Raw genomic sequence first — 14393 nt, forward strand, 5'->3', positions numbered from 1 at the left:
TGCAACTGTTCTTCCAAAATCAAATCATTTCCTCACAGCTCCATTTGCCTCTTCATTTCTTTTTAAAATTTTGCCCTTCAAAACCAATACTTCTTTTAATAATAACAGCAAATGCTTCCATAGCCCTTCCTATGTGTCAGGCCCTATTCTAAATGCTTAACATATATTGAAGGATTACATTTTCATATCAACCCTATGAGATGAGAACTATTATTGTTATCTTAGTCTATCTAGGCTGCTATAACAGAATATCATAGACTAGGGGGCATATAAACAACAGAAATTTATTTTTCACATTGCTGGAGGCTGGGAAGTCCAAGATCAAGGCACTGGTAGATTCTGAGTCTGGTGAGGGCCTGTTTTCTTGTTCAAGACCTAATCACCTCCCAAAGGCACCACCTGGGGATTAGGTTTCAACATTAGAATTTTGGGGGTGCACAAACATTCAGTCTATAGCGATTATCCCCATTTTTCAGAGGAGGAAAGAGCAAGTTGCCCAAGATCCCGAATAGGAGCAGAGTCACTAATGAAACCCATGCCATCTGGCGCTGGAGTCAATATTTTTAATCACCATAAAATGCTGCCTCCCACAAACGTCAATTTAAAAAGGTATTTGGCAGGAACAAGGGAAGAGCACACTGAATTCTGCTCTACAGAAAATTTTTCTTGGATGTTTCTTTTTCATAAACTGAAAAATCTCATAAGTTTTGCCCCTGTACCCAGTTGTTATGCTTTTATGTACGTGGTTTGCATTGGCCCAACAATCTTAAGAAACACGCCTCCCCGTATCATGTTTGGAAGTGTAGGTCAGCCAGGCTGAAAGATTACCCTTCTCAGCTGATTTATTTTCCCTACAGTTTAACCAAAGCTCTCTCTGTCTTACAAATAAGATCCTTCTGAAAGAGTTCTGCCACGACAGGAGACTTATATAAGAATTTGTAGCTCATTAAAATTTCTTTCCTCTAATACTCAAGATTGAAATGAAAACTTTTCTGCAAGGCCAGCATTAAGAGCAAATCTAATGTAAGTTCTTTATTGATAAAAAAAAAAAAGCTGATTGCATTAATCTTTTTACTTTTTATCTTGTCTTTCGGTCACAAGTCACCAATCCTTTCATGGGAGGGAACTACTTCTATTTCCTGGAGCTTTTAAAGAGGATATAATAGTCGCAGAAAGTTATTTTTTAAAATCAATCTACCATATAAGGTTTTAGGATCTACAAACTGGTTGAAGGACCCCTGACCCTATCCATTCTTAAATGTTTCTTATATCATTTTTGGACTCAGCTTTATTTCCAGAAATGATTAAATATTTAGATAGAAAAAAAATTAGCTGGCAGTTAGCTCCTTTAAGTTTTTAAAAAGTCTTCTTTCTGTGGGCAAAACTTAGAACTTTATGGACCTGTGATTCTGAGTAAAACAGACACTAAAATCTTTCCCACTTTTTTTTCAAGACTTTTCCAAAAACTTAACATCAGTGACAGAAAGGTCAAAACTTTCAGCAGAAGACTTTTGTGAAAATTATTGCCAGTATTTCAAAGTGAGAGGACAGGGAAAGTGGGAGTAGAAGAATCTCCGTGTTTTTCTTCAATTGCTATGGAGAGGTTTATTCATTGGCACAGAACTAAGCCAGCCCACTGAAAGGCAGCGGATGTTTTCCAGTCCCCTTGGGCGGGCGAAGCAGGTGCTGTTTTGTCTTACATGAACTGAACACTGAATACATATTGAAAAATATAAAGAACTGATATGTAACCCTTTCACCTGGCCATCATTCACCTCTGCCGGTGTAAAATAATGCTAAAAAAAAGATTAGCACATAAAAGTCAGGATGTGCCTGAAGAAGCAGGAATCTTACAGCCACCTTTACATTCTGAGCTCTGTCTGCAGTGAGCAGGCCATACTCAATATTGGGGAAAACAGAGTGTTTGTCACGGAAAGCAGACTGTGGGTTTGTATTTCGGCAAGGCTATCTACAAGTGTGTAATCTTGCCAAACTAATGTCCTGGTACTCGTATCTAGAAAACGGGAATTATTCCAACCTTTAAGCTTGGGAGAGAAATGAGTGAGAAAAGCATGTGAAAACAGCTGGTCCCAGTGGTCTCCCAGTAACCCTTGGCGTGTCCACGGCTGTTGTTGGCCTCATCCTCTGCGGTCTCCAGCAGCTTGTCCATACAATGAAGGTAGTAAACCGACAGTCACCTTCCCCTGCGTGGGTACTGATCATTCATTGCCTTTCTGCTTCTCGGTGCTTCGGCCTTTTTCATTCTGCCAAGCAGCCAAAGTCTAGACTGCTGGGGGTAACTTCCAGCTGCGTTTCTGGATAATTGTAGGGTTGGCGGGGGCGGGGGTCGGGGTGCGGAGGACACGGCAGGGGATGCTCCCCGCCTGCCTTTCCCAGCTTCGTTTGTCTGTGGCACTCTCAAGAGATGGGCACCAAACAGGTCTCTTTTGTGTCCTGTAGTAGCAACTCCAGTGCTAACAGGGTCGGGGTAGACGGGAGAGTGCCCGACATGACGACTGAGAAAGATTCCTGAGCTCGCTGCGTTCCTCCAGGGCGCCCTTCGGGCAGGCCCTGGGCAGCGAAGGAGTGCGGGCGCGCGGTGGCGCCCGGGCGAGGGTGCAGGGCCCCCGAACAGTCGGACGGGGAAGCGAAAGCTAAAGCTTCCAGAGCGCGCCAAGCCGCCTGCGCCGCGGCCAGACTGGCGAGCCGACGCCGAACGGAGCCAGCCGGGCTACAGGGGGCGGAGGCCGAGATGGAGGCGGGGCGGGGCGGGGCGGGGCGGGGCGGGGCGGGGCGGGGCGGGGCGGGGCGGGGCGGGTGGTGCAGGGGAGGCGGGGGCGGAGGCGGGGGCGGAGGCGGGGGCGGTGTCTCCCCGAGCTGCGCAGGCGTCGCTCGTACCTTGTTGATTAGTCAGTGCTGGGAACGCTGCTATGGCGTTTCTCAGACCCGCGGCTCCTCCTCACACGCTCCAGGCGGAGGGAAGGAGGGGTAAAAAAAGGAGGAGGCGAGCGGGCGGCCGCCGCAGCTGCAGACCCGGGGCCAGAGGAGGAGGCGGAGCGGGAGCCGCCGCATACACCCCGGCCGCCGCCGCCCGCCGCCGCCGCCGCCGCCGCCGGGTTGCTGCGAGTCCTCTCCGGGCTTGAGGGCACGCGGGGCGCCCCGGCCATGTCCCGCAGCGGCAGCTGAGCCGGCCGCGGGCCCCCTCCCTCCCCGCCGCCGCAGCCGCCGCGCCCCCGGGCTGCCCGCGACCGGAGTGCCCGGCGCCTTCCGCGCGCCCCAGACCGCAAGTGCGAGCAGCGGCGGCCGCCGAGGCGCGGGTGGTGCAGGCGGCGGCGGCGGGAGCGCGGGGCCGGAGGAGGCGGGGAAGATGGACCCGGCGCCCTCGCTGGGCTGCAGCCTCAAGGATGTGAAGTGGAGCTCGGTGGCCGTTCCGCTGGACCTGCTGGTCAGCACTTACCGACTGCCCCAGATCGCGCGGCTGGACAGCGGTGAGTCCCCGCCCGCGGACCGCAGCCTCGGCGCGTCTCTGCACGCGTGTGCCCGGGAGGGTGGGACCCGGTGGGGAGTGGGCTGCCCGCCCCCCAGCGTTGGACTTGGCTCGAGCGGCTGCCGCAGCCCTGGCACGTCGCTCTCAACTCCCCCCAGCAGCAGCTAGAGGTGTGAAAATCAGAGCCCTCGTAGTATAATTAAAAAGGACGCCAAAAAAAAAAAAAAAAAAATCAACATAAGGGAAGCCTCTGCAGATAGTAATCTTGGAGGCGAGCTGTCCTTCCTCACCCGCCTGTAAGAATTACTCAACCTGGGAAACCCTGTGTGAGTTATCTTAGGCAACTTTCTTACAAAATAATTGTGCTTTGGGTGGCACCTTTATTTTGGATACTCTCCTCCCCCTCCGCCACAAGAAGGAACAGATTTTAGGGGAAAGGCTCCTGGGTGACCAAAAGGGATCACATTTCTCGGAGACCTTTTATTACAGCTTGTCTGTTTTGTTTAACTGAAGAGAAAGTAATTTAGGGCTGTGTGTAGAAAATGTTTTTAGCAGAGGTGATGGTATGCTTAAGGTTAATTATTAGCTTAGCGCCTTTCTAGCCTGGAAAAAAATTGAAAATACACCAAAACCTGTATTGACTTGGAACGTGAGCTCGGAACTAAGAAATGCTTGTGTTTCCTGAAATTGACAATCAGAAACCAACCAAACGTCTCCCAGCTGTTTGTTCTGCAGGTTGACATCTGCAAACAGTAGATGGATGTACATACTGTCAAGCAAATAGATACCTTTCAGTTTGAGAGTTCTGACATGTAAGGTGGCAGTTTAGGTGTGTTTTGTCCTTTGTTTTGGTAATAACTTCAGTTGATTTTGGCTTCGTGCGATTTCAGGCTGTTTGCAGAAACAGGCTTGCTTCTGCTGTGGGGCTGCTAGAAGCACCTGGGCGCAGGCTGGCGGGCAAGCAGATAGAGCTGTGGTCACACAGGCCAAGTCAGAACAGCACTGAGCAGGAAGATGTCATTTCAAGTCACAAGGACTTGGGTTACTCCTTTTCTGGAGTACAGGAGTGAGTAACATGAGACGTATAAACATCCAAAGGCATTTTTGTTCCCGTTCTTTTCTGCGGGGTTAGATCAGACATTTGAAGTAATGATGTGAAAAATAAAGGCAGGAAAGTTCATGAACGCTGGAAAACAGTCTTGGCGTGCGTGTTAGCCTTGTTTGATTGGTGGTGGTAGTGGTGGGCTTTGGGAATAAACTAAGAGTTTTAAAAGTAGTAATGAAGTGCACGTGAGTTTAGGGAGGGTCAGGTGGTGTGTTGAGGCATTTCTGCTTAGAGTGAGCGTGCTTTAAATATGCGTCTATAGATCTGAATCAGAGAGAGAGAGTGTGTGTGTGTGTGTGTGTGCTGACAGTGTTTCATTTACTCTTACACCATACAAAATTGTGTATATTGGAAGGTTATGTGAGTCCTCACCTTTTCTTACTGTCTCTCATCTCTGCACACTCCGCCAAAACTTACTAGCTAGGTAGTGAACATTGGTGTGTGTGGTGTAAAAGTCACCCAAAAGTTTCATTAAACTGAAAGTTTAAAGAGACTGAATACCAGTTGCAGACGTATTAGCTTTATTATCCACTTTCCTCTCTCCGCCATTCATAAAAAGGGTTTGAATCAGCAGTGTACTCATCCCACACTTCTTTTTAAAATTAGGACGTGGGTAGGAAGTCTTAACAGCGTGTCCTTTCAAGCTGTGGAATGGATTTTGATCACTACGTGTAATTCCAATTCTTTATTGTAAGTTTTCTCTTATTCCTGCTTGAGAATCACAGTGGCATACACAAATTTGGAATCATAGCCAAATACTGCTTTATACCTTGCTTCTTTCACTTAATCCCATCGTATTTAATTTTTTTTTTTTTTTTTTTAAGCTGCATGATGTTCCATGGGATGATGGCTGTATATCTAGTCCCCTGCAGTGGACATCAAGCGGCTTCATTTTTTACTATTATTAAGTTGTGATGTAATGAATACTGTTGTACATAAATCTGTTTGTTTGAGTTAGTATGTATTCCTTCCCTGCTGAGTAAGCATGTAGATCCGTTTTAAGTCCTTGATACACATTGTCAAATTGCTTTAGAGGTTGTACTCATTTATACACAAATGAGAATTGTGGGAGTACCAATGTCCCTACAGCCTTAAAATAATAAGTATTTTACAAACAACCAAAAAAAAAAAAAAACTCTGCTAGTTTGAAGGGGGAAGTGTTAGATTACCAATTACATTTGGATAGATTTTAAAAGAACTGATGATAGATTCCATGCTTATGTTTTAAAATGTTTCACAGCAATGCTTAGAACATGTTAAGGATATGCCACCATGCTATATGTGAAATTTGTGCAGTCGTCATTCTGTGTATGTCCTTTTGCTAGTTTTAGTACTGCAGGTACATTTTATACACGCACACCCTATACTTAGACATGAAAGGTAGTCATTTTCCAAATCACTTGTTTTCAAAGAGGTTAAAGAAATTGAAAAACATAACAGTAGTTGACATTATGTCAAGAGAAAACTGTTGGCTATTTTAAGCAATCATTAAAACCATTAAACATCTGATTTCATAACTGTCGATTATTGAAGGCCTACTATGTGCTGGTACATTTCTAAGTGCTTGATGTATTTTGTCTCATCCTTAGCACCCCATTTTAAGGACTTTGCGAGCCTTGAGATTTAGGGAAATTGGGCGACATACCTAGTAAATGGTGGACTGATTTTCAGCTGACTTTCCGATTCTAAAGACGCCTTTTATCTCAAACTGTACTACCTCCTTCTACTAAATGGGAGTAGATTTAGAGTAGGTCTAACGTCTGCTCTAAATAGCCCCACTGTCTCTCTGAGAGCTTGAGGACAGGAAAGTCAATATTTTTAAAACAGTGTAGACATCGAATTAAGCGCCGGCCTCATCCATCATATCTAGATGATTTTCTGCTTCCTAAAGGAGTGGCTGAAAAGAGGTAAGGGGCAGAGGAGAAGAGAGTACAGAATCTGAGAAAGAAGGAAAAAAGCGGAGTCTGAGGGCTTAGGGTACGTAGATGTGTCTGTTGACATTACTCCTTAGGACATTTGCCATGTTTAACATACTAACTACACAATAAGTAAGAGCTTTCCAGTTCTTTGCCTCGTGCATGTCACTAATGAAATGCCAGGCAGACGCATTCAGTATTCCATCCCCAGTGGCGAAATTTGTCATCGTATAAAATAAATACAAAATTAGTGAGCCTTTATGGTATGGTCTCATGAGTCTTTCTGGAGACTAAAAGGAAAGTACTCCAGCGGTTCTCCTTAGGAGTGAGATACATCTCTTCAGCCAGTGTCTAATCCCCGTCAGCAATGCAGTTAAGATCAGATATCTAACTTCATCATCAATTTTAGAAACTTGGCTGCAGAACCAGGTTCAACAAATGTGTTTATGACCAAGAAGAGGGGGAGAGAATGCTAATCCTCACCCCATTATCAACCCATCCTCGCTCAAAGCTAGGTAAGTGGGGAAATTGTTCTTTCTCTGTCTCTTCAATATTTTGTCTTGGAAGGGCTCTGCAGGGTTGTTCTACAGCAGTGTTCTTACAACTTTTTTGCTCTTGTGGTGCCTAAAAATTCTGTAAAACCCTGCACCCTAAGCACGTTTTTAAGTTCATTGCTAAAACTTTTCATCCTAAGTTTAAATAGTTGCAAAGGATGTCATTTTTCAGCATACTGTAAATGTTGACTTTTTAAATTGTTACATCATTTAAAAAACTCTGTAGTGGGATCTATATTTAATTCCCAGTATCATTCATTTTTAAAAATGCAGGAGTAAGTTCTTAACAGTAAAATTCTTACATCTTTCCTTTTTCTCCTTAAATTCATATTTCCATTTCCCTTCTCCTACAGAATTCTATCCCAATGTAATATAGTTTTTTTGTTTGTTCGTTTGTTTTGGTAGAAGGAAGGATTTATTACTTGCAGTAAATAAAGAAAACACTGGAGATCTTTCCCAAAGCAGTGTCTCCCAATGTAATATAGTTTTATGCATGAAAGTGTCTTATTGATCACTCTGTCTTATGTAACAAAAAAATATAAATTGAAATGTAGTATTTTGTATTTCTTTTGGCCATAAGGCTCTTTTTATTTAAATATTTCAGGTTGTTTAAAACAAAGAAGTAGAAATTACCTGTCTTCGAGAAGGAGTTACCCAAATGCTGGAGACTTGACTCCTCAACAGGCATCAGCATTTTTTTTTTTTTTTAAACATCTTTATTGAAGTATAATTGCTTTACAATGGTGTGTTACTTTCTGCTTTATAACAAAGTGAATCAGTTATACATATACATATGTTCCCATATCTCTTCCCTCTTGCATCTCCCTCCCTCCCACCCTCCCTATCCCACACCTCTAGGTGGTCACAAAGCACAGAGCTGATCTCCCTGTGCTATGCGGCTGCTTCCCACTAGCTATCTATTTTACATTTGGTAGTGTATATATGTCCATGACACTCTCTCCCCCTGTCACATCTCACCCCTCCCCCTCCCCATATCCTCAAGTCCATTCTCTAGTAGGTCTGTGTCTTTATTCCTGTCTTGCCACTAGGTTCTTCATGACCTTTTTTTTTTTTTTTTTTCCCTTAGATTCCATATATATGTGTTAGCATACTGTATTTCTTTTTGTTCCTTTGTTAGTCGCCCTGAGCCCTGTGTTCATTACCCTGGGGTAATGAAGATTAGAAAGATCTGGTGAAGGTGATGTAGATGCATTGCTTTTGTAAAGTGGGAGAAGGACCTTTGCGAAGGGGAGGTGATGAAGGACAGCTTCCCTCGTCAGGAGATGGATGTCCCTCCATCCCAGTCTTGGTTTCAGGCAGATCAGTTTTCAGACGAGAATATTTGGAAGTTGGGGATTTAGAAATTGACTCACTTATAGCTATGATGGTGAACCCCTTGGGAAGTGTTGGCTTTGCTTCAGACACGTATCCCAGTTCAAAGAATGCTGGTCTAGAGCAGTGAAAGGTGAGCTTATGGTCCTGTCTGCTGAAAGAAAGAGGAAGACCAAGCCTGCATGAACTGCCAGGGAGAGAGAAATAAAGATGGTGGACGTTGGAGGCAGCTGCGTATAAATTAGCAGCAGTCTGTCCCTCCTAGCTTTGCTGAGGAATCAGAGTTGACTCTAAGCCCCAGGTGTGTTGGGACTGTGGGAGCTTTGGTATTTGCTTTCTGCTGAGCTGCTTCTCTAACTTTACCATGTAAGTGCCTGGAGGGCTGATAGTGCAGAAACAAGGTGGACACTCAGATGGCAGTGAGGGTCCACGTGGCTGTTTGCAAATGTCAAAGGTGTTTATAGATTCAAGTTTTATCTTTGAAATTAATGTAAATTCCCAAAATCTGCTCCATGACTGGTGTTACTTTAATATATATTAAAATTTTTTTTCTAAAGTAACTTAATCTAAGTCTTTTTCCGGGAAGATGTGCTATGCTAATCTTTGGTTTCATTTCCCCTGGCATTCCAAATTGTAAGAGGATACATATGCCCCAGGTGAGACAGTTGCTTAAAGGATGCTGGATTTGGAGCCTAGAAACCTCCGTTCAGTTACATGCATTGCTATTTCTTAGCCATGTGATCTTGGGCAGTCTCTTAATCCGTTTGATTGGTATTAAAATTTTCTCATGCAGAAAAAAAAAATGTACGTTATACTTGCCCATGAATCTCATAGTTATTCATTAATCTGTTTATTCAATAAGCTAATATTTATTAAGGCCCTACTATGCGTCAAACCCTGTTATAGGTATCGGGACAGTAGCACGGAACAAATCAGACAAAAACCTCTGTCCTCATGCAGCCTACAATCTTATGTATCTACTTACTATGATAGTTAAATGCAATAATATATGTGAATACATGTGTATTTTATTATTTTTTTTAGTTAATTTATTGGTTTTTGGCCGTACCACGTGGCTTGCAGGATCTTAGTTCCCCCACCAGGGATCCAACCTGTGCCCCCGGTGGTGGAAGCTTGGAGTCTTAACCACTGGACTGCCAGGGAAGTCCCAATACATATGTATTTTAAAACAATGTATATATAAGATTGACATAGTGCAGGCTCAGAGCAGTTGATGAGGAGGCTTCAGAAGCCTCCCTTTCTGTTGCCTATCATTTAGGCAACAGAAGTCCAGTGAATAATAAATAGATTTTGCTATCCTTACAGATAAAGAAGCTGAGGGAAATGTTTGGTGTGACTTTAGTCCATTTCCTTCTGAGTATTCCAGGTTATTGACTTAGTAATGCACAGGTTATAAAAGGGTGGTGTAAGGTCTTTATCAGAGAGAAAGTCTTGTAAACTAACTCAACCAAGATTGGGTTTGGGAGAGACAGGAAGTTAGTTTTAACTTTAGGTTTTAACTTAATCCAGAACCACATGTGAGCCTGACCTAGTGATACTGAGACACTGGAATCTTTTTTTAGTACATTCTCATCAATGCTTTTATAGGATTGATGATGATTTTCAGAGCACCTATAGTTGGAGAACTGTTAGCAGGAAAGAAGTGCCTAGTATGATGTTATACACAAGGTGGGTTATGAAGAAAGTCTCTTGAATATTCTTTTATATACCATATACTTTTACTTTCCTCTCATTGTCATGTATTCTAGTTGGCCATGCCTAAAAATTATGAAAAAAGAATAGGAGAGGACCTTGTGGAGGACAGTGGACGGAGGTAAACATTTAGACCCACAAGACGAGATTTGGACATGGCTCCTTGAATGCTCTTGCTTTTCAAGTAAGATGGCTGTTTTGAAAGTCTTAAATGAGTATCCACATGACCAGTAAAAAAAAATCTTAAGATGCTCAGTTCATCTGTAAAAGGAAAACTGGTTTGACCATTGTGATCAACTGCATCATAGTTTAAAGAGAGAGTATTTTAGTCTCTTTACCTCATTTGGCTGCCTTGTTGAAATAGCAAGTTCTAGTAGACCAGCTTGTAAACTCGTTTATTTTTGTTTGAGATTCTTGAGGTATCTGTCTTTTCACTTACTAAGCTGCAGTTCTAGGAAGACTCATAAACTCCCTCTCGTTTTCAGCAGGGCTATCAATCTTAAGAAGACCAGCTATTATATGCAACTTGAATAATAACTTTTATTGCTGGTTTATGTATTATTTTGTCATACTTGACAAAATATACCTGCTAAAATATTTTTTAAATCTCATGGGATTAACTCCTCTTTTAGATGACATTTCCACATGAAGATGCTCCCCTCACATCTCAGCCTCCACCCCTGTTCCCAGTTTCACAAGATTGTTGACTCGAATTTCAGGTTAAAGGTATTTAGGGTAATTTTTACTGTTTCCCAGCTTCTAAGCACAATGCCTGGTACATAGGAGGCATTCAGTAAGAATGTAATAAATGAATAAGCAAATCTCAGTATTAAAATTTTTAAGGTCCAAAATATCGGTATTACTAAAGCTATGACCTCTGCTAGTCTGACATAGAATTTCACGCTTGTTCCACTTGAGGTAAGGTGGTAGGTCCTAAAATTAGCGGTAGGAAAAATAGAGACTGGTAGAGCATCATGATGAAATAATGATTCTTAGGGTCATTAGTTATCAATATTGTAAATAAGTTATTTCTAGAAATTACACCTCATTTTTTCAGATTTTTTTGCTTTCTTACTAGTTCTTTCATTTTGAAATTAAGACGCCTTCTTTACATACTACATGTAGCTATGTCATTGAATTTTTAATCTTATATCACCTAGAATACCATAAATCTTTGGAACTAGTCAACTCTTAAAACAAAGAAAAACCCGATTGGATAGTCAGCTAGCCATTTAACTATCCATTATCTCATCTTCTCAGGGCACCAGGGATTACTTCTAAGCAAAACAAGCCACTTGGTTTAAGTAGTGTTACAAAACTACAACTGCTAATTTGGTACAGTTGTCGTCTTCCTAGAATAGCCCCAAGATTGACTTGAAACCATAGTGTCTTAATCCCAGACAGTGAGTTTCCTTTTCTGCCATTGCAGGAGTATTACATAGTGGTAAAATAAAAAGGAAAAACCAATATTTCTGAGCCCTTTTCTAGTTCTGGGGATGAATTACTTTATATATACTTACAGGGCAAGTCATTTTAATTGATTCTGCTACTTCTTAAACCTACTTTGAAGTATTTAAATACCACTTGGGCTTTGATGACTTGAATGGTTGTTTAATAAATATCAAGTTATTGAATTCAAAATGCAGTGTGAAGTCTTATAGTTATGAAGCTAGTTGTTATTCAGGCTAATATTTAACGTGTACAGTAAGTCACTACGATTAGCCCTGGTTATAGCTTAGAGAGGAATGTAATTGTGAGCAGTGCTTATGTTTGTATCCTTGTGAAGATTTAAAAAGGTTATGTTCTGTTGTTTTTTTCCACTCAGTAGAGAAAAATTTCCTTGGTCAGATTTTTTTTTTCAAGGTGACAGTTTTCTCAATACCAGACTTTAAGATGTTAGAAATGAAAATTTGCTCTTGATAATTAGTTCACATTGACAGTATTTTCCTCCTAGCAGGGAACCAGATTCAAATATCCAAAAGTAACTGGAAAAGGGTAAATATTTACTTTTCTATTTTTAAACATATCTGTTACCTTGTAGGTAATTAGGAAGCACTGGTTATAAGAGATTTTTGTCATCCATTCAAAAAAACGTTAATGAAATGCCAGAGGAAGCTCACTTGAATGACTCCAGGCCATCCATCTATGCAGACACTATACTCCGTGATTGATATTCACTTTGAATTGCCACTCTCTTCCTTTAGCAGCAATGGGCGAGTAGGGAATGGCTGGAATCAAGGACCTAACATCTACTCCATTGTCATTCCTGGTCCCCAGTAGCTTGTGCTATGAAAATCTTCAGTTTGTTTCAGGTTAACGTTTAATGTAATGCAGGATCCATTTTTACCTTGGACCACTGACCCGCAAAATCAGTCAAGCACCAGACCCAAGTTAAAAACAATTCAATTAGTTATGCCTAAAGAGAGCGAGAGCTCTAGAAGGTTCAGGTTACTTATTTAAAAATAATAAAGAACATAAAGCTTCATTAAGGTAGTCTGCTGTTATTTTTTCCTGTTTATTTTGGTCCAGTCTTTGGTCTGTTAAGAGGAAGGGAGTCACTGAGAGTAGACAGGATCAAGAGAAAAATTTTTACAAGCTCAACATGGCCAGGTACATCAGTTTAGGTTAATTTCAACTGTGTGTGACAGGGACCAAAAAAAAAAAAATGGAGATTTCTTTTTCATATAACAAAAGTCTAAAGGAACACGGTCCAAGATGATAGGGCAGATCCACAGAGTCAAGGACCCAGGCTCCTCATGTCTTTCTGCTCTGTCATCCTCAGAGGTAGTTTTGACTTTATGGTTCTCGGTGGCTGCTAGAGCTCCAGCGATCGTGTCTGCATCCCAGACAGGAGGAAGGGAAAAAGGGTATGTTTTACTGCACCGCACTTAAATCTCATTGGTCAGGACTTACACACTCCTATATGGGCAGGAAGGCAAAGAACTGGAGTCTTAACTGGGCACAGTGCCCAGGGTTTTTTACTGCAGGAGAGGTGAGCAATGAATATTGGGAGCCGCCTAGCAGCTTTTGCCATTCAGATTTTTGCTTTGATGCCTTTTCTTTACTTTTTTTCTCCTATTCAAAACTTACTAAAATAGTCATGCCTTGTAAATAACTAGTAAGAACCTCCTGTATAGCACAGGGAACTCTACTCAATACTCTGTAATGACCTATATGGGAATAGAATCTAAAAAAGAGTGGATATATGTATATGTATAACTGACTGACTTTGCTGTACAGCCGAAACTAACACAACATTGTAAATCAAATGTACTCCAATAAAAATTAATTTTAAAATAGATAAATAAAGGTACTGTGCATCTTAAGAAAAAAACAAAAGTTATGCTTTGGGCCCTAATTCCTTGACATCTCCTTGTTCAGGTTCTTCCTTAGCTAAGAGAGTAGGAACTTCTTGCCCCAACTTACTTTTCTCTCTTCATCCTTGAGCTAAAACCTTAAAGCGGTTCTATTTAAGAGGCCCCTTATTAGAGGTGGAAGTACTTTATCAGTAAGCCATGAAAAGTTGTATACTCTAAGAAATTGTTGTTAGAAGGCACTCTCACATTCTTTTTTGGTTTGTCTACTTCTCAGGTTTTGCCCCTAACCTGATATACACAATGGGGATAGTTGTCCAATTGTTTTTTTTTTTTTTTTTTTGGCTGCATTGGGTGTTTGTTGCTGCGTGCGGGCTTTCTCTAGTTGCGGTGAGCAGGGGCTACTCTTCGTTGCGGTGCGCGGGCTTCTCATTGCAGTGGCTTCTCTTGTTGCGGAGCATGGGCTCTAGGCGTGCGGGCTTCAGTAGTTGTGGCTCGCAGGGTTCAGTAGCTGTGGCTTGCGGGCTGTAGAGCACAGGCTCAGTAGTTATGGCGCACGGCCTTAGTTGCTCCGCGGCATGTGGGATCTTCCCGGACCAGGGCTCGAATCCGTGTCCCCTGCATTGGCAGGCGGATTCTTAACCACTGCACTATCAGGGAAGCCGTGTCCAGTTTTTTAAAGGTGCTTTTTTTCCTGCTCTATTTCTTTTGCCAGAGAGGCTTGGCGGGTTTTTTTTTTAAACATACTTACTATTTCCCCCCCCCCAGATATCATTGTTATAGAGAAAATGTAGACAGAAAATGACAGAAATGAATATCAGTATTAATTCCAGAGGTTATATAATTTGTTATGTAACCTTTTTTTTTTTTTTTAATTTTATTTATTTATTTTGGGCCGCATTGGGTCTTCGTTGCTGTGCACGGGCTTTCTCTAGTTGCAGCAAGTGGGGGCTACTTTTCGTTGCGGTGCCG

General features: G+C 42.2%; 1 protein-coding gene across 2 annotated transcripts in view; it reads left to right on the plus strand.

The window, feature by feature from the left end:
* Positions 1-3281: 3281 nt before the first annotated feature.
* GAREM1 (GRB2 associated regulator of MAPK1 subtype 1) overlaps positions 3282-14393 on the plus strand; it is a 206267-nt gene continuing 195155 nt past the window's right edge. For both annotated transcript variants that reach the window (XM_061169975.1, XM_061169976.1), the window contains exon 1: positions 3282-3488. In XM_061169975.1, coding sequence (XP_061025958.1) covers positions 3368-3488 — 121 coding nt within the window. In that variant the 5' untranslated portion in view covers positions 3282-3367. The remainder of the gene's footprint in view (positions 3489-14393) is intronic.

The sequence above is a fragment of the Eubalaena glacialis genome, chromosome 15, assembly GCF_028564815.1.
Source record: "Eubalaena glacialis isolate mEubGla1 chromosome 15, mEubGla1.1.hap2.+ XY, whole genome shotgun sequence".
Taxonomy (NCBI): Eukaryota; Metazoa; Chordata; class Mammalia; order Artiodactyla; family Balaenidae; genus Eubalaena; species Eubalaena glacialis.